This window comes from Lycorma delicatula, chromosome 1 (genome assembly GCF_047948215.1).
Source record: "Lycorma delicatula isolate Av1 chromosome 1, ASM4794821v1, whole genome shotgun sequence".
Lineage (NCBI taxonomy): Eukaryota > Metazoa > Arthropoda > Insecta > Hemiptera > Fulgoridae > Lycorma > Lycorma delicatula.
Genome location: NC_134455.1, coordinates 220,261,340 through 220,283,903, shown reverse-complemented (window position 1 = coordinate 220,283,903; position 22,564 = coordinate 220,261,340). Strand labels below are relative to the sequence as shown.

The window sequence follows — 22,564 nt, the reverse complement described above, 5'->3', positions numbered from 1 at the left end:
AGTCCATTAAATTAATTTCATATTCTTTTTCATGCTTTTATTTTTTTATATCTAACATGCAACATGAAAAATAGTTTTTACACTTGAATGTAAACATTCATATAGATAAATTAGAATGAAAAAAAAATTGTTTAACCCTTGTTTTTTATATACTGGAATAAAAATTACTATGTTGGACAAACCACAAAAATAAAAGCAAATACGCATTCTACAATGAGTAACTTTTTTATTATACTAATGCAGTAATTTCAACACCTATTTCTTGAAATTATAAAATACATTTTTTTAATTATTTATTCTTGTACTTTTTAAGTGTAAGATTTATGGTCTTTTGAGTTTATTTTATGAACTCTGCAAAGTAGTAGAAAATTCATGGTGGGAAAAATATTACTTGTTTTTTGTAAGAAAGCCACTGTTAAACAATCAAGTTACTGTAATTATATCTACCTCCACCATTTTATTAAATAAATATGACTCAGGTTTCACTGTTTAGTAAAATTGCATTTATTTTTAGCTTCTTAGATGAGTTAGATATGTACTGAATAAATAAAATATTTATTTTGTAAGTTTTGTGTAAAATTATGAACCAAACTTCTTTTTTTTAAATTAATAAATAAAACAACTTTATATCAGTTTATCTTTACAGGTTCAAAGGCAATTACTAATGTTAGTCAACAGTTCAGCAAATTAAATAAGCTTGGTCACAGTTTTAATGCACGTAAAAGGCGTCATTCAAAACCTTCAGTTGAAAATGTGAGTATTTTTTTCTCTTTTAGGATCAGGTATAATAATTGCTTGTTAGTTTTAAATAGATTTTCACTTAACATAAGTTTTTATTTTTATTAACTTTTTCTAATCTACACACTGCCTCTAAGTGTACTTGTTTTTGTCATTTTTCTTGGTATATGGGGGCATGAGATGTGTCTTAATTTTTCACAAGAATCAACATGAAAGGGAATTGCATGTGGTCATAAATTATTCACTGCATTTTAGGGTTAATAAAAAAATAACAAAGCAATGCACTTAGATGCATGTTTTATTGTTGAACAAGGTATTTCAAACATTTTTGTTACAACCCTTATAAACTTGAAACAAGCTCCATATGTGCACCTTTTGTGGCATGTAAAATATCTAGATGATATTACACCATTCATTATAAAAATATCTAGAGTTATTCCATTAATTACACCTTCAATTTTTGTTTTTAGTTGATTGATGTTGACAACGTTTGTTGCTCACATCTGTCTTTGACATCCCCAAAGAAAGAAATCAAGTGGCATAATAACATTAGGGAATTGAAGTGGTCAGGGAATTGGTTTATCATGACCAATCCAACTTTCAGGAAATTTTTCCTTTAGGTAGCCCCTACATGAAAACCTCAATGAAGTGGTGTACAATATTGTTAGAAGTAAATGCTGGGTTGCCGATGTTCAATTTGTGGTCATTTGATGTTCTATCAACTAACTGGTTCTAACCAGTTAGAACCTAACTGGTTAACTGGTTAGAACCTACCTAGGTTCTAACAAACCTAGGTAACTGGTGCTAGTAACTGTCGGCTTGATGAACAAGAATGGTCCAGTCACTTAATAAGCAGTCAGTGCACATCAATTGTTAGTTTTCAGGCTATCGTGTATTTGTCAAATGGCAAATGGTTCTTGACGGGTTAACATTGAAGATAACTTCGTCAGAGAAGATTACTTTTTCTAAAAACACATTTTCTTTGTTCACTTTATCAAGAATGTCCATGACAACATTATAACGGCTTGGTTTATTGTCATCTTCAATGGCATGCACCAGCGAATTTTTGAATTTTGTATGCATGAGGTTTGATGTGCTTGGGTAGAACCTTCACAATTGTCAATTGTGGTATTCCCAGTTCTAAACTTGCACGATGAGTCAATTTACCCAGGCTTCTCTGAAATGTTTTTCTTAGGCTTATTATTTTCTTATAATAGATTTTCACTTAACATAAGTTTTTATTTTTATTAACTTTTTCTAATCTACACACTGCCTCTAAGTGTACTTGTTTTTGTCATTTTTCTTGGTATATGGGGGCATGAGATGTGTCTTAATTTTTCACAAGAATCAACATGAAAGGGAATTGCATGTGGTCATAAATTATTCACTGCATTTTAGGGTTAATAAAAAAATAACAAAGCAATGCACTTAGATGCATGTTTTATTGTTGAACAAGGTATTTCAAACATTTTTGTTACAACCCTTATAAACTTGAAACAAGCTCCATATGTGCACCTTTTGTGGCATGTAAAATATCTAGATGATATTACACCATTCATTATAAAAATATCTAGAGTTATTCCATTAATTACACCTTCAATTTTTGTTTTTAGTTGATTGATGTTGACAACGTTTGTTGCTCACATCTGTCTTTGACATCCCCAAAGAAAGAAATCAAGTGGCATAATAACATTAGGGAATTGAAGTGGTCAGGGAATTGGTTTATCATGACCAATCCAACTTTCAGGAAATTTTTCCTTTAGGTAGCCCCTACATGAAAACCTCAATGAAGTGGTGTACAATATTGTTAGAAGTAAATGCTGGGTTGCCGATGTTCAATTTGTGGTCATTTGATGTTCTATCAACTAACTGGTTCTAACCAGTTAGAACCTAACTGGTTAACTGGTTAGAACCTACCTAGGTTCTAACAAACCTAGGTAACTGGTGCTAGTAACTGTCGGCTTGATGAACAAGAATGGTCCAGTCACTTAATAAGCAGTCAGTGCACATCAATTGTTAGTTTTCAGGCTATCGTGTATTTGTCAAATGGCAAATGGTTCTTGACGGGTTAACATTGAAGATAACTTCGTCAGAGAAGATTACTTTTTCTAAAAACACATTTTCTTTGTTCACTTTATCAAGAATGTCCATGACAACATTATAACGGCTTGGTTTATTGTCATCTTCAATGGCATGCACCAGCGAATTTTTGAATTTTGTATGCATGAGGTTTGATGTGCTTGGGTAGAACCTTCACAATTGTCAATTGTGGTATTCCCAGTTCTAAACTTGCACGATGAGTCAATTTACCCAGGCTTCTCTGAAATGTTTTTCTTAACCCAATCTACAACTTCCATGGAGACAGGAGGTCTGCTAGCACCTTTTTGTGTACTATACTTTCTTTATCCTTAAACTGCTTATACCAACATTTAATAGAGTTTATTAGGAGGATCACAGCCATACTTTAAATGAAAATGTTTATGAAGAGTACTGTAAAAGATCTGCTTTCATGAAACCTTAGTACACAGTACTATGCTTTCTCCTGCACTTTAGGCATTGTTTAACTGATGATCCCCTCTGTTGTTACATTGCGCCAGCATGTTCATTCAAGGCCATCAGTAACTAGTACTTACACTAATGTTTGAAAAAGTCAACATGCACTACATTGCTTTTGTTCATTTTTTATTAACCCCTAAAATGTATTGAATAATTTATGTTATGTTCATCCTGTATTCTATTCTAAATCTTTTATTAAAAAATAATTTATTGATAAACTTCATATTAGTAGAATATTATAAACTACTAAGCTAATAAGGAAAACATACATTTATTGCTTTTTTCTTTTTAAAAAATTCACTAAGTCTTGATGCAGTGCACACTGCATCATCAGGTGAATAATATTAGACAAATTATTAAAATTTATAGAGAAATACTTTCAGTCAATGAACAATTTAAAACTAATTGAATTGGTAATTGTTAGGTGGCTTGGCTGGTCTATTTGCTGTTCTTCAATTTTTTTTATCTTTTTTGTGATAGGTTGAATGTTTTCTAAATGAGTTTTATTTCATAATATTAGATTTGCAGAATATTATTTTTTCTGTTTTCATATTGATGATGTTTTTTTTTTTTACAACATAAACTAAGTTTAAAGAAAGTTTAATGTAATATGTAAATTTAATAGTAATTAAAAAACTAAAATTGAGAGTGAAACAGTGCTTAGGAGCTTGGGGTTTGTGTGATTTTATTTCATGCAATTAGAAAGAAATTAATAATAGAAGGTAACCCTGAATTATTTAAAAATTGATTTTATTGATATTAGGTTGGTTGGCTGAAGATAAGTTATTTATAGTAATATTATTGTTGTAGTTGCAGAAGGGATAAGGAAAACTTTTGACTATTAATTTACTTAAATAATATTAGCCTGACAAATGAAACAAAATAACAGTTGTACACTTTTTCTTAAAGTAATTATATGCCAATACTTATAAATGTTAGAATGGAATTTAAACTATAGGTTTTATAACTGTGGAGATTTAAATATATTTCCTTCCTCACTTGCCCTTTATTTTTTTAACCTGTATTTTCAGGAGCTTCCAATTTGTTACCTATCCATGATAGCTGTCTCGGCACATCCTAAATTCCTTTTCTTTGTTTGTATTCTCAGGGACTGCCACAATTTTTGGTAAATGAGGCCTTGCTTTATTGACTTTTTTAAGTGTTACCCCCTAAAAAATTGAATATTTGGTTCTCTATCTTGTTATAGCTCTTTGAATTGTTGAAATTTTGTCATTTATTCTATCTGTACCAAATATATAGGACACAAAGGAGTAGGCAAACAAATGTAAATTTTGATTATTTAAAGACACTACAGTTCGAGTTAATTGATGAAATTTCAGCATTTGCTGTCAATCTAGGTGTTGAATTAAGCATTTTAATGGATTTGTATACAGAAGATTCTGTGGTAGAAATTCTACCTCACATTGTAAGTTTGCTAAATAGATGGGATGCAGAATAAAAGTTAATAATTTGACAGCAGTTATAAAAAAACAGTGAAATAGAAATTAAATATTCAAAAATTGGGTTAGAAAAGGAAAGATTTTTTAGAAGTGACATCACAATAGTGATGACTAATGTAGAATAACAGAAGATGAGACAATTAAAAGGAAGATAAATGAATAATTAAAATTAATAATAAGGTAAATTTAAATGTTTCAAATTTTACTGATGAGTTGGAGTCATTAGAAATTGAAAACAATTCATTTGAAGAAGAGATTTACAAATCAAGAATAATCAGCAAAAAAAAATTCAGCAGTTGGGGACATTCATGATTTTGTGTCTGGTATTGTAATGGTTAATCTATATAACAGTTGAGTGGAGAGTTGCGGAATTGCTGATAATGTGACAGGATCGGAGAATCTTTGTTATCATTTATCATCTGTTGCTGGAAATAACCTTTGTGACTTTTCTGGAGAACGATTCTCAGCCTCTTCATTGAAAAAGGATGTAGCTGCACTGAGTAACTTAAGGACAATTTCAGGAAAAAAAAAGACATTTTGCCGGATTGTCATAGGAGAAACCTACAGAAAAAATTATCAGATTTATTGAATGAGAACTTTTTTGGTGTTAGCTCTTTCATAAAACCAGGAGTAAATCTTTTGGTTGTGTTAATGTTAAATAGTTTTGAATCTTAAGCAGGAGGAAAGAATGAAAATGATTTAATTGTGGTATTAGGGGAGGTTGTAATGATATAGGAAAACACTTACCATATCAGTTGCCCTCGGTTAAGGCTGCTGAAGGTTTCAGGTCACTTTTAAATAAGATTCAACATAAAATAGTTTTTGTAATTCTGCTATTTTTGTAATTTTGCTAATTCTGTTCTTAAGCAAAATTTACAGAAAAATTCCAATTTAAAACAAAGAGATCCCTTTTTTTATATTTGAATAATAAGCTAAAAAGAAGAGATTTTAGTAATCATAGTCTGGACCTGTCAAAGAATGGTAAAACAAAACTTGCAGCAGAACTGATTAATTTTATATTCCTTTAAAAAAATTTCTCCTTTATTACCGTAGATGAAAACTTTAGTGAGTCTTTGGTCTCCTTCTCAGCAACTAATAATGAAAAAAATAATAAAAATTGCTCCTCATTATCTTCTTCCCTTTTAGGTTTTTCCATTGATAGACGGTTGTGAGTGACATCCTTAAATCCTGTAAATTACCATTTTTTAGGGGTAAAGATTAGATGGCCCTGTGGGAGGGCATAAGGGGGCTTGCATTTTAAATAAACTGAACTCAAATCATGATGCTGTTATTAGTGGGTCTTGTTTCAAGTCCATGAAGCTCAGCTTGCAAACTTAAAGGTAATTGATGATGGTTTAAAATTTACAGGTGTTAAACAAAAATTAACTAATGAATAAAATGATAATGACAGTGGTAGCAGTCGTGGTGATTATGATAATAGTTTTAATCTATTTTCTTGGCATATTAAATCTTTATGTAATAAAGTAAATGTTTTGGAACCTATTATTGAGCCATTAGATATAGACTTGTTGATCATAAGCGAATATTGGCTTTCTCAGGGTGATGTTTCTTGTATTCTAGATGGTTTTGTTTTGGGATCGTTTTGCTGGCTTCAGGAGTGTATGGTGGTACTATTATTTGTGCTGCCCTTCTGATTCTTTTGTGGCTTTATTGAACAGTTTTCAGAGGAAAAACACTGTGAGATATGTGCTGATAGACAGTTAGACTTGAATATGGTTGTTTTAGGTATATACAGAACTCCTGGTGGCAGCATTGATATGTTTTGTGATATGATTGAATAAGATGTTTAACATTGATTTAACTGAACGGCTAAGAAATGGCTTTAAATGGAAGTACAGATAATCTCTAAATCCTGCTAAGGTAAAATATAAAGATAATTTGGTAAGTAAATCAAATAATCCACAAAAGGTTATGTGGAATTTAATAAATGAAAAAAGGGATAATCAGAATTCAGCTAAGTTTTCTGATAAACTGACTTGTATTCATTAAAACTGAGTTTCCTTTTCCTTTAACCTACTGGACATTACTGAATTATTAAATGTAATTAATTCCTTAAGATAGTAATTGCTTGGATCTTTATGGGTTAACAAGTAAGTTGATCAAACACTTAGCTCCAGTTATTTTTAAACATTTAATATTCTTAATTAATGAATCAATTGGATTATCAGTTTTTCCTCATGCATTAAAATTGACTATTGTTCTTTTCTTGTATAAGAGTGATGATGTTCCCTCAAATTACTGACCAATTTTAATTTTTGCTAACATTTTTGAAAGAGCTTAAAAACTAGAGTTATTTTTTATTTTTAAAATAAAAATCTTTTTTCTGAACTCTGTTTGACTTCAGGCAGAAGTTGAGTACCAGTGATGCTATTTTGACTTTGTCAGTACTCTTGATTGTTTTGAGAAACATTCAACATGGCACTTTATAGTAAATAATTAAAATTGTATAATTTTAGTGACGGAGCCAAAAAATCAATAATATACGTCAATAACAGATAACAAGCTGTGAAGATTTTTTTATACTTTTTTTTGGTGTATCTCAGGGCTCAGTGGACCTGTGTTGTATATAAGTTTTACAAATGAACTAAGTGTGGACTTGGGTTAATAAAAATTCATATCTGGTGGCATTTGCTGATTGTGTAGCAAAGATCTGCAGCTCCTTAAATGATCTTGTTCATATAAATGATGATGTCAGTGATAAAGCATTGGTTTTCTGATAATAAATTAGTTATTAACTAGGAAAAATCAGATTCAATGATTCTTGCTTTATGAGGCATTAGAGATATTGCAAACAACTGTAAGTTCAAATTCTTAGGTGCAGTTATTGGTAAACAATTGATGGTTTTTTCTTGCTTTGTAATTTGAAGTAATGTGTAAGTAATGTCGTTTTGAGACTCGGTTACTTAGGATTTATTCAGTTATCTTAGTTATGTCATCCTTACCGGGGCCTTACTTCTCATATCACTCTATTATGTAAAAAACAAAGGAAAGTTGCACTGCTCATGGTAGCTTAATTGGATTCAGAAGCTGATTGAAGATGTAAACTTGTATAATTAGAGATTAGGGCTAGAATTAGGGGACTTTGCCTTGTGTATATATACATAATATCAGTAATGTATGTTTCCGATTACCCTGTTAAGGTTATTACAAATCATGATGTTCATTCTCATAACATCAAAAGTGATGCTGATAAATATTTAGTTCAACAGGCTCTCTCAAAAAAGAACTCTACTAATTTACCAGGCTTTAAAATTCTATAACAAGCTTCCTAATTCTGGTAGGATTAGGAAGCTACCCCAAAGGGAATTGAAAAGCAAATTTAAGTATGAACTTGTTACAACAACCTTTTTTTTCTTTTTAAGAGTTGTTAGAGGGTTCTAAAAACCTTTTTGTGTAAATTGAAATATAGTGCCATTGCAACTTTTGCCGTTCTTTCTTTTCTTTATGTGATTTATTTATTTTATTATGAAATTTATATTATTTTATAAATTTTTATTGTTTTAGTTTTATGAATAATTTAACAATTATAATACCTGTAATGGTGTCTGTGTGATAATTAAATAAAATACAATCAATACTATAAGATCACTGCTATTACCATCTGGTAGTTATTAATCTAATTAAATTATTTAAATAAATTTTATTATTTCCTGAATCCATTCATTTTTATCAAATTTTACTTGTTTATTTATATTATTATTTTTTATTGTGTATTTTTTCAAGAGTTTGGGTTATTGATTTTTTATTATTTGTTTCTAGTATTGATATATCTTCTTATTTTGAAAAAATGTGTGTTTATGTTTGTGCATGTGATCTGCATAATTAGATTTTTGATTTCCGTATTTATATGTTTGTACGAGGGCTATTTTGTAAGTAAGGTTCACTTTTTAATACAAACAAAACTAGTAAAATATTGTCAAAAACATTTATTTTATTTCACTCTTTACACTGTATGCTACTTTTCTACTTAATTACTTTGTTAAACATTTATCACAGTGTTTTACTAAATTGTTTATGCCCATGTCATAGAAATTGTGAAGACAACCAGCCTTCAATCATTGTTTTCACTTCTTTATCGGTGTCAAATCACTGACTGCCAAGAACTCTTTCATGTAGTGGAACAGGTAATAATCGCTTGGCGCAAGGTGCAGGCTATATGGTGGGCAGTTCATTTGTTCACATCCAAAAGATCTGATTAACTCTAGAGTTTGAACAGCAGCATGAAGTTGTGCATTGTCATGCAGCAACAAAACTCCAGATGACAATAGACCACATCACTTATTCAGTATGACAAGCCGAAGCTTAGTCAAGGTCTTGCAGTACGCAGCTGAGTTATTGTCACGTTGAGCATAAAATCAACTAACAGAACAACTTGCCTATCCAAAACACAATTGCCATAATCTTGCGTGTTGACATTGTCTGTTATGCTTTCACTTTGACTGTAGATGTTATGTGTCACCATTCCAATGACTGCCACTTTGATGCTGGAAGGTTGTGAGAAACCCATGTCTCATCCCTTGTGACAATGTTAATATCCTTCCTCACTGTATGTGGTCAAAAATGTTAAAGCATTAGCACAGAAATGTGGACATCTGATTGAAATGATTTTAAAGAATTTATCACCTATTTTTTGTTGTATTCTTGTTGTCGATTGTAATTTTCTCAAAATTTGCTGACATGTGAAAAAAGAGAAGTTAGATTGTTATCTAGGCTTCTTGACTCAACCACTGGGATCATCTGAATATGAATAACTGTAAATTGTCTAATTATCAATTACTGTAAAAAATAGTCAATTTGATAAATAAATTAAAAATATACCTTTACAATGCTGACTATTTTCTTAAATTTCATGCTTGAACTGTTTTTGTAGTGTTTGTTTACTACTTTGTCTGGAACAATATATTAATGCATGATCGATCAGTATGGGAAAAATATACAAAGAACAATTCTGTTCTTTAAACCAACTTTAATTTAAAACTGATTACAGTATTATTCAAATATGCAGTTGTAGTAGTAATTAGTAGAAACAGAGGCTTGCTGCATCAAAGTAAAATCTATTTTATCGTGACTTAATATTAAGTTTTGTATTCCCGACTACCCACTTAATAATTGTTCACCATTGTAATAACAATTTCTTTTATAACTAATCAAGATGTTACTAATTTATACTATTACAAAAAAATGTGTTTGTGTAATGCTAATACAAAATCAAGCAAAACAAATGCTATATTCTAATAGAGGACCAAAATCCTCAATTGGCACTTTGCACATAACTGGATGGTTTTCGAAACAGTTGAGGAGGTATCAGAGCATCATGCAAGAACCAACTGACTGATTACTTTCAAATTTTCAGGATGCATTCATGTCATCCCAAGAAAGGTTTTAAGCCATAGATCAAGGCCATAGCCCCTTTGGGGAAGGGGTATGAGAAAGGTATCAGAGCTTTTATGTCAAGAGCGAGGGAAACATTGGAGGAAACAGAGCTTGCTTTTCAGGCTTTAATCGTTATTTATCAGTATTATTCTCACAAACATGAGGATAACAAATCCAATGGGGGTCCAGAAGGCTTTACCTTCTGGTTAGACTATAATATACAGCTAATATGGCTTTTAAATTATTTTTTAAATTGTAAGCTCTTTGACACTGTGTCAAATTGCTCTGTAAGCAATATTTAAAAGATGTGAAGATATTTAAATTTATGAGAAGAATATTTAAAAGAATATCATTGTAAATAAAACTATTATCTGGTCTTGATCGTCATTTTAAATTGTTATGTAAGATTTTAATTTCCTGACATCTTCATCAATTTGTGGAATTTTAAACACTGTCATCAAAATGTTTTTAAGAATGAAAAATATGTGTTTTAGAGATTCATTTGTTACATGCTTAAAATGTTACTCATAATAAAAATAATAATAATAATAATAATATAATTAATGAACAGTGATTTCATTATAATAAATTAATTTCATTTCATAATGATTTTTGGAAAATAGAAATTGCACTTCTAGTTTAATATTTGATTCATCTCTAATAAAACTAAATCAGTAATAATTTATAGATATCTACCAATGATTGCACTGGTAGTAGAGTATTCTAATGATTAGGTTTAAATTTAACAACTGAAAAACCATCTTTTTTTGTATATTTTAAGAATGCAATTTTTTATATTTGTATTCATGAGATCATATAGTTTTTAATTTACTGATGTAAACGATGTGTTCACTACAAGAATATTTTAATGAGAACTGTAAGAAAATAGTCAGCATAATAACAGTATATTTTAAATTTATCAAATTATTTTGCTACTAATTTATACTTTAATGATAAACTTATGAAAATAATTAATTTGTATTTAATAGACAGTATTGCCATTGCTTACAAAATTAGAAAATTTGTAGATGATATAATTTTAATAAAGCAAACAAGCTATTATATTGACTTGGTAATGAAATTAGATTGAATGAGGGATTGCTGACCTCTGTGGTGGAGTGATAGCATCTCCTTCTTTTATCTGAAAGGTTCTGGGTTCAAAATACAGAGCTTTTCATTTTATACTTGAAATTTTACATACACCAAAAATATACATTATATTCTCAGGCACAAGCCTTGAGATTATGTGATGAATTGATAAAAAAACATTCTGTTATATTGTATTACGTTGCATTATATATGTAAATACAGTGTGTTCATAAAATAATCATTTAATTTTAGAATTTTTTAACTATATGGTTTTTAATCCATTTTGATCGAGCAAAATATGTTAGAAAGAGGGAACTCTTGAGATTCACACGACTGTTGCTAGGTAGCATCAGAACTTCGTTCGCTTCAGTGTTAGAGAAAATGGTGACTCCACAACAGAAATCATTTTGTGTTCTACACTTCGTGTAGTATGATATAATAGTAGTATAATTACTGTTCAGTGTTATTTCTGTTGTGAATACAGTACTGAACCTCCTACCGCTCAGAGATTATGCGATGGTATAGATAATTAAAAGATATGGGTTGTTTGTGTAAGGTGAATCAAGTGGTCAATCCCATGTGTCAGACAAAGATGTGGATTGCATCCATTCATCCAAGTAGTTGATCCTGACAAAGATGTGGATTGCATCCATTCATCCAAGTAGTTGATCCTGTGTGTCAGACAAAGATGTGGACTGCATCCATTCATCAGAGTTTCTCATGTAGCCCCTGAAAATCAACTTGCTGTGCTGGTAAAGAACTAACCATTCCCAGAATGTCTATCTGGCATGTTTTGCATCTATTTATGAAACTATACAGGATTCAGTTACTGCAAGCTGTGTTTAAAGATGACAAACAATGACGTGGAGTTTTATGAATTCATCCTTAAAAAAGTGGCAGAAGATGACAATTTTGTTACACGCTTAGTGTTTAGTGATGAGGCTACTTTTCATTTAAGTGGGAAGGTAAACTGCCAAAATGTTAGAATATGTGGTACAGAGAAGCCACATGAATTCATTTAAGTGGGAAGTAAACTGCCAAAATGTTAGAATATGTGGTACAGAGAAGCCACATGAATTTGTACAGCAAGAGAGAGACACTCCCAAAGTTAATGTTTTTTTTTGTTGTAACTTTTAGGTAAAAGGTGTATGGTCTCTTTTTTCTTAGAGAACACTGTTTTGAGGACAATGTATCTCAATGTACTTGAAAACCAGCTTTTCCCTCAATTAGATGCCGATTCGAAAGATTTCATTTTCCAGCAGAATGGAACATCACTTCACTGGAGTCTGGATGTTCAAGAATTTTTGAACGATAGTATTCCTCAATGATGGATCGACCACATCGGACCTAACAATTCAGCTTTACATAGCTGACCTCCAAGATCACTAGATCTCACTGTACAATTTTTACTATTGGGGTTTCGTAAAAGACTCTGGCTGTGTGCCTCTCCTTCCAGCTACAGTGGTCGAACTGCAGAACCGCATAAGAACAGCTGTGACAACAGTGAATAGAGAAACGCTTGCTAAGGTGTGGAAAGAATTTGACTACCCTGTGGGGGATATATCGTATATTCCAAAGGGGTATATTGAGCACCTATGATTTTGTGTGTAAAAACACATCATGAATAAATTAATCTTAAGTTTTTATATTCAATATTTTTCAAAATATTATAACAATTCTAATCAGATGATTTTCTTTTTTGAACACATCATATATATATATATATATATAATGTATACGCACACATGTGTGTGTTGTTTGCAGCAACTTTGTTCATTTTCTTTTAGCTGTTTCAAACTTTGTTTGTGTGCTTTTATATCTTTTTCTATTTTAATGTTAATTTGAAGCCGAATTATTGTTTACTGTGTGACATTTTTCTGCTCCTGATGATCAAGCAATAATATGATGCAATATTTGAGTGATAAAAAAAAGAATTTTTCCTTAAATAATTTTTCAACTACCTTTTATTTCTTCTTTTCTTTCAGTGACACTTTTCTTGAGGGCTACTCACTGTTTTATTGGAATTAAATATATAAAAAATATTGAAATGCACAATAATCCAGTTAAATAACTAATGATAAGGTATTTAAACTTAGATCTTATTTTTTTCCAAGTAAATACTTGGTTAAATTTTTTTATTTCTATATGCAAGTGTGAGTGCTATCATAAGATTGATCTTAAAAGTAAACTTACTTTCAGCCTCCTTTACTTAGGCTTTCGTGGAGAAAAAAAGAAATGCACAAGGTATTTTAATGTTTCTAGGAAAGATATGTATGTTAAGATTGATGAAATAATTGTCCTTCAAATCTTGTTTTACAAAGAGTTTGATTCGGTATAAAGTTTAATCTTAACTTTATTATTTGGTAATGGACATTAATTAATTTATTCTTCTATCACACATAATTTTTATTTTTGTCTGTTAGGTTACACTGAAGCCTGCATTCTCCCTGTACCAAACAGATTCCTCTCGAGTTTCAAGTGAAGAAGAGGAAGCAGATGAAGAAGATGAACATAGACTTCAAAAAGAAGGAAAGATTCATTTGCGAAAATTAAGTGAAATTTTTTTACCTACAACTGGTATTATAATGAGCACTACAGAAATATCTCCAGTACAGTTAATTCACTGTGATACAGAAAATATAACAAGTGAATCTCTTAATAAAGTTATTCATAACGATAAAGTGAAGAAGTATCCACTTTTACATTCCAAGACTGACCTTGCGATTGATGTCTGCAGGTTGGATGTCACACCAGACAGCAGCAGCAGTTCCCGCACACCTGCTACCACTCCTGAAATTGTTATCAATAAAATGTCTGGCACTAAAGTTGATTCTGTTATGTTTAGTCTTCAAAATGAGAAGACAGAAACAAGTAATAACTTCAGAAAAACAAGGCAGTATTCACATTCATCTGGAGAAGTAGATGTGAATGAGTTATCAGAACAAGATAATTCAGCCAAACTATCAGTTATCAATGATGGAATTGATGGTAAAAGAAGCACATCTGAAAAAGATCTTATATTGAATATAACTTCATCTCAAAGCGAAAATGCTTTACGATCCATAAAATCAACCGCTAGTACAGTTCTTTCCAGTCCTTCTGCAGTATTCTCTCCATTTTCTAAATTGGCTAAAGGAGTACAGACCCTGGGAGCAAATCTTGATCCACGTAAGTTAAAAAGCACCACATTACATGGGTCTGCAGGTAAGCAAATTACATCTGAACAACTTATGACTGATAATAAAAAGATTGAACAAATTTGGAAAGAATCAAAGTGCAAAACTAGATTAATAGCAGTTTAATTTGTTTCATTACATTTTCACATGTAGATTTTTTATATTTATAGGTTTTTCTCCAGGTTTGGATACTTATTTAGAAGACACCACATTAATTTCTGTTTTAAATGTATACAGTCCTACTTTTATATTAGCGTATATTCTCACTCTTAATCAACAATTGTTTTAATAAAGAATTATTAATAATTTATGCCAACTTTCAAATTATACATTAGATTTAGAATGGCTCACACATTTTTGCAGTTCGAGACTGCAGTTTATTAAATAAAATATATGGTGACCAGTTAAGTGTGTGGTAACTACTCATTACTGATAACCCCTTTTTCTTATAAAAGTCACATTCCATCACTGATTGTATAGTAAATTCTAAGAATCAGGTTTTTACTAAATTTGATTTAATAATTGAAATTATAAATATATTCAGATTACGTAATAGGTTTCTTGAATAAAAATGTGTGAAGCTACAGAAAAAAAATTGGGGTAGCACCTGTCTTCTAAATATATTTAAATATACCGTATTATTAACGTAATCTTCCTAGTCATATGTGAACAAACCAGTATCTTTTTTTTACTATCACTGTGATTTATTAATTTAATTAAGTATTCATTTATAATACTATTAATTTATTTAATATACTATGTAATGTTTATTTTACCATTACTGACAAAATATAATAATTACTCATACCTTGTTTTATTTAAGCAGCATTATTTAAATATTTATTTGTTAGGATATTACTAGTTTAATTAGTTTTATGTAAACTTTTTGATTCCCATTATTGTGTAGTAATTGTACTTAAAAATGATTACTTTTTTAAAAATTATTTTTTTACATTTTTTATTACTACCAAGCTTTAAAATTTGTGTACCGTAGAATAGATTTGTTTACTTAGCAATGTGAACAAGTTATATAAAATGTAAGGTTCATCACAACATATCCGCATATTTTTATATTTTAGATATAAAATGTATACTGTTATACAATATTTTTAATGCCTAGCATAGCATCGATTGGATGGATTTTGTTATGGAAGAAAGAAATTAATTTAAAAAACTAGTGGTAGCTAGTAAAATATGCTCTGATCTGATAGTATATTCTGTCAAACATTGACCTCTACTGATTGTAATCAGGCTTTCATTCAGAGACCGGTTAAGGTATACAGTAGATCCGATAAAATTAAAAGTAGTTTATTAAAAGTGTTTAATAATAATAAATGATTAAATAATAGAATTTCTGAGAAATGTAACGTAAATCTTTATTATCAAATGTGAACAAACCAGTATTTTTTACTTAATCTCATTGAAATTTATTTTAATGAAGTATTCAAGTATAGCATATAATGGCTTTACTCTATTATAACATTTATTATATTTTTAGTTTACTGTATTGTAAGGTAGATTTCCCAATAATACTCACATTTTGAAATTGTGGGTTAATTTATTAATTGTTAACATGTCACAGCCCACACAACTTTTATATTCAAATTCAGTTATTTGGATTCATTTATTAAAAACCCTTAAAGTTAATCCCTTTTTTTATTCGAACCATCCAGTACATGTCTATTTTTATGTTAAACATTTATTTTGACTCATTTCTTAATATAATGTTGCTAAAAAACATTTCGGGGTTTAAATGTGTTTTTTTAAGTTTAAATGTTTAACCTTCTTTAATATGAGTGTCTCATATGTAACAATAATCAGTTAATAAGTTATAAATAACTAAATAGCTGATAAATATATGAAGTATTTAAAGATTTCAGAAGGAATTCATCTTCTTTTCTGGATACAATTTATATTTCTATAGCATTACTGCTGCTGCACAAAATAACACTAGTACTTGTTTTCAAAGAGTTAATAAATCTACTTGAATATTAAGTGTCTCTTTTACAATCACTTAGATCATTAGTAAAGTTCATTTCAACATAAGTTATGAAATTTGCAGTCTATACTTGAAAGAGTAATTCTAAATGATCATTTCTCTATTTTCATTTGCCTGAATTCATTTAATATTTTGACATTCTTTCACTTTGCAGTGGATAGTTTTCATGAAACCATAAATCAAGTTTATTCCAAACAGTTTTTTCAATTCCCAAACTTCTTTAAGAGAGCTAGTTTTATAATTTAATAAATTTGTTTTACTAAACATAGCAACTTGCCAAGTTTTAATGTAGGTTAGTCAACTTCATTTGTAGCTTGGCAAATCTAACTCTTGTCAGTTGTTTAGGATCATCTGTGGCATTATTAGACCTACAGATTAAACAATTTTTTGTTTTAGATCATCCAAATTTCAAACTTTTCTGTGGTACACACCTTTTTATAAATCCCCAAGCAAAAGCATTCATAGGATCTGGAGATGTAAGTGGCCATGCAGTTGGACCTCCTCGTCTGATCCAACATCCAGGGAAAGTATTGATCAAGAACATGATAATATCTCAGTGAAAGTATGATGGAGCACAATCTTGTTGGAAGCTGAAGCCTACAGGAATCTAAGGAACAGCAAAGTTCTCGAGCATGTGTGTCCTCCAGAAAATCTGTGGAGCTCACACTGGGCTCCATGAAATAAACTTACCAATGATGCCATTTTTATGTAGTCCTTACTACACATTAACTTTCGGAGTGTCTCTCCGAAAGTCTGTATGGGGGTTGTTAGTATGCCAGATTCGACAGTTGTATCCATTAACTCTCCTGCACATGTGAAAGGTTGTCTCATCACTAAATAACAATTACTTTTTACTTTGTCTTTGACGATAATTATTTGAAAACACCTTTGTATTTTTCTTATGTGTACATAATAAATATGTATGTGTTGTAATGCGATACAACAGCCTTTTATTACTACTTTTTATTTCTTTTTTTGGTTGTAACAAAAATCAAATTTTAAAAGATTTTTTTATGAATGAAATTGTAACGTTTTTAACATTAACCATAACTTTACAGTCTAATAGGATATTGATTGAGACTGATATGTAATCCAAGTCTCATCCACGAAGCTAATAGAAAAAATCTTCTGCCTTTGAATTTGTTTCTTTAGTTGCAGTTTCTTTTTTGAGATTCCTGTTATAACTCTTAATGGACTCTCTTGAAACCTGAGACATTCTCTAATAGTTGAATTCTCTAGCTAGTTAAATTCCTAGGTGCAGTGTTTTTTTTTTCCATTAACCTTATTTTCACATAATTAAGGAGATTAAAATTCATGTTAAGAACTTAATTTTAGTTAAGTTTAGACTTGTCTGGTCATGTTCTTCAGTTTACTTAATTATCTCACTTCAGCAGTTACAAGCTAGCATCCAGTAACACTTGCCTACCCAATTTTTTTTTGTGATGAGAAATTGATGCCAAGCCTGATCAGTATTGAAACTTTGAAATTGCTAATATATATTCTTGTTCAATATTTCAATTATACTTATAGTCAAATTACTACTTTTACTTTTCCTAAACATGTTGTGCATACTTAATCAATTTTGATTTTATCAATACTTGTAGAATTTTTTTAAGCTTAATTTTCATCAATTATAAATTATCATTGTTAAGATTTTTCTTTCAATAAAATACTTCCTGCTGAAATGCTAACTCATGAACACAGTTGCAAATGACTAACCAATTGTCTGCCTTTTCTGCAAAGGTGACCATGAAATATAGTGAGCTTTGTTCAGTTTTACTTATAAGTGATTACAGATATAATTGTATTACTATATAATTATGTCTATAAATATATTACTGTAATTATAATTGTATAGATATAATTTGTGTTACTTCCATCAAATAGTTTTTCCTTCAATATTTTTATTTATGGTTGTTTAACATTTTTACTGATTTTTATTTAACCTGCTATATCAGGTTCTAATTACAATCTTTAAACGATAACTAAGATCATATTTTTCTTGAATATTTAAAATCATATTTGTAAAGGGCTTATTATCAAGAAATTATGTTATATTTCCAAATAAGACAGTTTTTTTATAAATATTATATAAAATCAGTTTTCAGTTCCTAAAAGGAACACTTCACTATATCTTATTATTTATGATAAAAACATTAACATAAAAATAAAACCATATTCTTGAATATTTGCCTTATATGGCCGAGTAAGTAAGGTGTAAGTTTAGTTACTTATCATAAAGGCAAATAGGTGATGACAGGTAAGGTTCGACAATTTTGGTTTGAAAATCTATTAAAAAAAAGTCAAAAGTGAAATATTTGACATGTATGGTTAATTTTTTTTACTTTATGTGTAAATATATGCATGTTATGTGTTATATGTAAAAATGTATCAATTTTCATTTTCCTCTACCTTTAAGTTTTAATTATTTTAACCAGTCTACCATCTGGAGCAACAACTTGTACTGCTTACCTGTAAAACACACAACGACTTTATTATAATTAACAAAGTCAATTGTCATGCTTCCACTGTTGCAAGCCTTGTATTATTAGCTAGACTAATTAATTGTTTATATATGTAAAAACAATGTTCTTTAGGTGGTATAGGTATTTAGAATTTAACTTTAGTATTTATAATAATTAGTACTTTGATTTTTGTACTTTTATGAACCAAAGTAATTTATACATCATTTATATGTACATAATTATACACTATATAATATTTATTATTATCGTTATTTATTTATTTTTTTTGTTAGATGTTGGCTTTAGAAATCTGTGATCAAATCAAATAGTGCATTGAATTATTTTATATTTTTATTTATTATATTTCATTAACTTTTTTATAATACATTTTTAATGTTTAATCTGTTTTAGTTAACGTGCAACAGTTTTTGTTCCTTGATTCCTGACATATTCATTCATTATGAGCTTAATGATGACATCAGAAATTATTTAAATTATGTTGTTTTTACTTTTTTCTGTTGAAAGCTATAAACTTTATGCTGGATTAAACTATATGTTTATTTATAGTTAATATTTTATAGCTTGATTTATATATATATATATTTTTTTTTTTACATTTCTGTCTGCTTCATTGTTAGTAAATTCTCTAATTGGTATTATTTATTTTAGAAAAACGTTTTCATTACTCTTCTAGTATAATAAAAATTTTCTTAGTTTTTAAGGACTATTTCATATACAGACTAGAAATTAAAAAAAATATTCTTCTTGTGTGGTTGATTTATTTTGATCTTTAACACATTTGTTTACTTACATTATTTTGAATTATTTTTTCTGAATGTGCATTTCATGATTATCATTTAATAATATAACTTGGCTTCATACTTAATGTTTATAGTAAATGGTTGTGTAAAAATAACTAAAAACTAGCATTCTGATTCGTTAGTGATTATATATTAAAATAATGAGCAGGTACCTAATTTTCAAATTCATTTTCTCATTTAAACCTTTTTATTCTGGCACGTTCTTTGAACTTATACCATAGGATATATATACTTTGTTTTCACCCTAGTGTATACTTGGCCCAGCCAATGTATGAGCTTGTGACATCACAAGCGGACTGTGTATTAGTTCTTAGTCTGAAATACATAATTAATTCTTTTATAACCATTATTTGTGCTAAATTATTAATCTTTAATAATGAACAAAAGCTTACTTGAATTTTCTTTGTGCATCTAATTCAAACTTCTCACAAGTTCACCATCCTCTCTAAACGAATTACTATCACTGTAACTTTCATTTTCACTTTCATTATCAGAGTCTGCACATATAATTTAATATTCTGTCATTTCATCTATCAGTGGTTCCAATTTTTCGTACTCTTTTCAATATTTTTTTTTATTTTTTCACAATAGGGTTTCCAGTCATCATCATGCATGGAATTAATTTTCTCCATAGTTTATTTTTCATCATTTGTGAAAGAAAATATTGTGTTATGACTCGCCACATGTCTTTTACAGCTGACCATACCATCCGATCGGATTCAAATCAGGATGGTAGGGTGGGAGTCTAAGAACACGTGCCCATATTTTTTCATAAGTTCATCCAAGTGATTTAGTTTTATGTAACTTTACTAATTCATATAACTGTGGTTTCAGCCATTTTTGAACTATATGGAATTTGGGTTTCCTCCAGCCAATCAATCGGTCATATCCTTTTTTCTGGAGTTAGAATTTGGCGCTTTATCGATACCTGTATTGTGATAAGGGGTATTATCAACAACTGCTACTGACATTGGTGGAAGATGTGGAATCAATTTTTCACACACCCATTTCATAAAATTGTCTGTATTCATGTTGTCATGGTAGCTGCCACTTTTCGAACTGACTTTTAAGGTTAGTAATGTGTTCAGAATAAAACAGATTTCTCCTCCAACATGAATTACTATTAAACGATCACCTTTATTAATCAGCACATGAAGTTCCTCAACAATACCATTAGATCACGACTTTGTTGAACAATGCAAATTTAATACGTACGTTTCATCCAAATAAACAATTGTAGCATTGTATAGTCTGTACTTAGCCATTGCCTGCAAATAATCACTTTTGATATTGGATTTCTCGATTAAAAGTTTCTGTTATTTTCAGTTTTATGCTGTTTGAAACCTAACTCTTTCAAAATAACAGCTAAAGTTGATTCACTGCCTTTAAAATCAATAGATGACTGAAGTTCTGGCCTTATTTTTTTTAAAGTAGATAATTCATTCTTCTTTGAATGAAATTCATTAACTGCTTTTCTAACTACACCTGCTTCAAAACTGTCCAGTTCACTGACAGGTTTCAAATGTCGTATATCCTTTTTCGGCATGTTGAAAGAATTCGATTGGGATGTTGATTGAAGAATCATGTCTTTTTTCCTTTCTGAGTTTTTGAATCTGTGTTCTTGATATCCCACAAGCAGCAGCAGCAGTTCTTTCTTCGCATTTTTTAATGCCAATTATATGTTTGTCTTCAGTTAATTTATCTACTTTTAGAGCTTCTTGTTCCATAAAATCATAAATATTATTGAAATTTCATGTGCTTGACTCCTAAGTTTTTTCTTAACTACAGATTAAAATTCTCCCATACCAAACCGCACTAATAAGACAGGAACAAAGATAAAACAAAAAATAATATATTACAAAAAATTTGTGAAAAACAATGAGTAATTATAAAACAATGTGACCACATAAAAACGCTATTCAAATACCTTCACTGAACATGATATAAACTGGACTAAAATTAATTTCTTTATACACACATTGTGTATTGCGAATGTCAGATCTAAATATAATCATGACAAAAGACATCTTTTCTAACTGCATACATACATTTTTATAGGCCTGCATTGGTTAAGGAATTGTTATTGTTTACAAGATTGAGTCATTAAATGTTATTGTTTACAAGGTTGAGCTATTAAACATTTTTATAAATGTATTGTTTGTAAGTCAAAAAATGAAATAAAAATAATAATTACACGCAAAAATAATGTTTTGGGAAACAATAATATAATGAGATATCAGCACATGTTGCCACAAGCTCTTAAATTCACTGGGGCAACTATACAGGCTGTGTTTAAGCTTTTAAGCAATCTGTGAGAAACATTTTCATTGCCTAGTACCATTTACATTACTTGTTTCTGCATAAGATATTAAAGATGGAAAATTTAGACAATTCTGTTATCTACTTACAAACAGAATATTTGAATACAAGGGTTTCAGCCACAACATATTTTGATCAGAAAACCTGTTGCCTCTTAGACCTGGAATTAGTTTTAGGCTCCAGACTTAACAGTTTACATCGATGATCAACAAGGCAAGAATTATATTAGTAATATTGTATTAAAAAGAAAATAATACAATAATACACATGAGTAAATTTATGAAACATAAGATCTAACTTCCCTTTAGCAACTGCTGATCACACGTACTTCTTTTATTCTTTTTAATATAATTTTGTTAATTTTAAGTTTTAAACAATATCAGATTAATCCTGATAATGACACAAACTACTAATATTCAAAAATATATCTATTGTTACATTTTTTTTAATGTTTCTTAATTTGTTTATGTTCATTATTGATCATAATTTTTTTTTAAATTTCATAGCTGTTTCCATAATTTTTATTACCTCATTTAACACAAGTCTC

The 22,564-nt window shown here is 29.5% G+C and overlaps 1 protein-coding gene across 3 annotated transcripts in view; it reads left to right on the top strand.

Moving 5' to 3' along the window:
• The window catches only part of sp3 (phosphatidylinositide phosphatase spermathreecae), a 133,894-nt gene extending 115,934 nt beyond the window's left edge, over positions 1 to 17,960 (top strand). Inside the window, exons 17-19 of one of the 3 annotated variants that reach the window (XM_075372918.1) lie at positions 647 to 753; positions 13,661 to 14,405; positions 16,809 to 17,960. In XM_075372918.1, the coding sequence (XP_075229033.1) occupies positions 647 to 753; positions 13,661 to 14,405; positions 16,809 to 16,972 (1,016 nt within the window). In that variant the 3' untranslated portion in view covers positions 16,973 to 17,960. Of the gene's footprint in view, positions 1 to 646; positions 754 to 13,660; positions 15,098 to 16,808 lie in introns of those variants that run through there. The other 2 variants (XM_075372925.1, XM_075372934.1) reach the window with 2 other exon arrangements.
• The last annotated feature ends 4,604 nt before the right edge of the window (positions 17,961 to 22,564 follow it).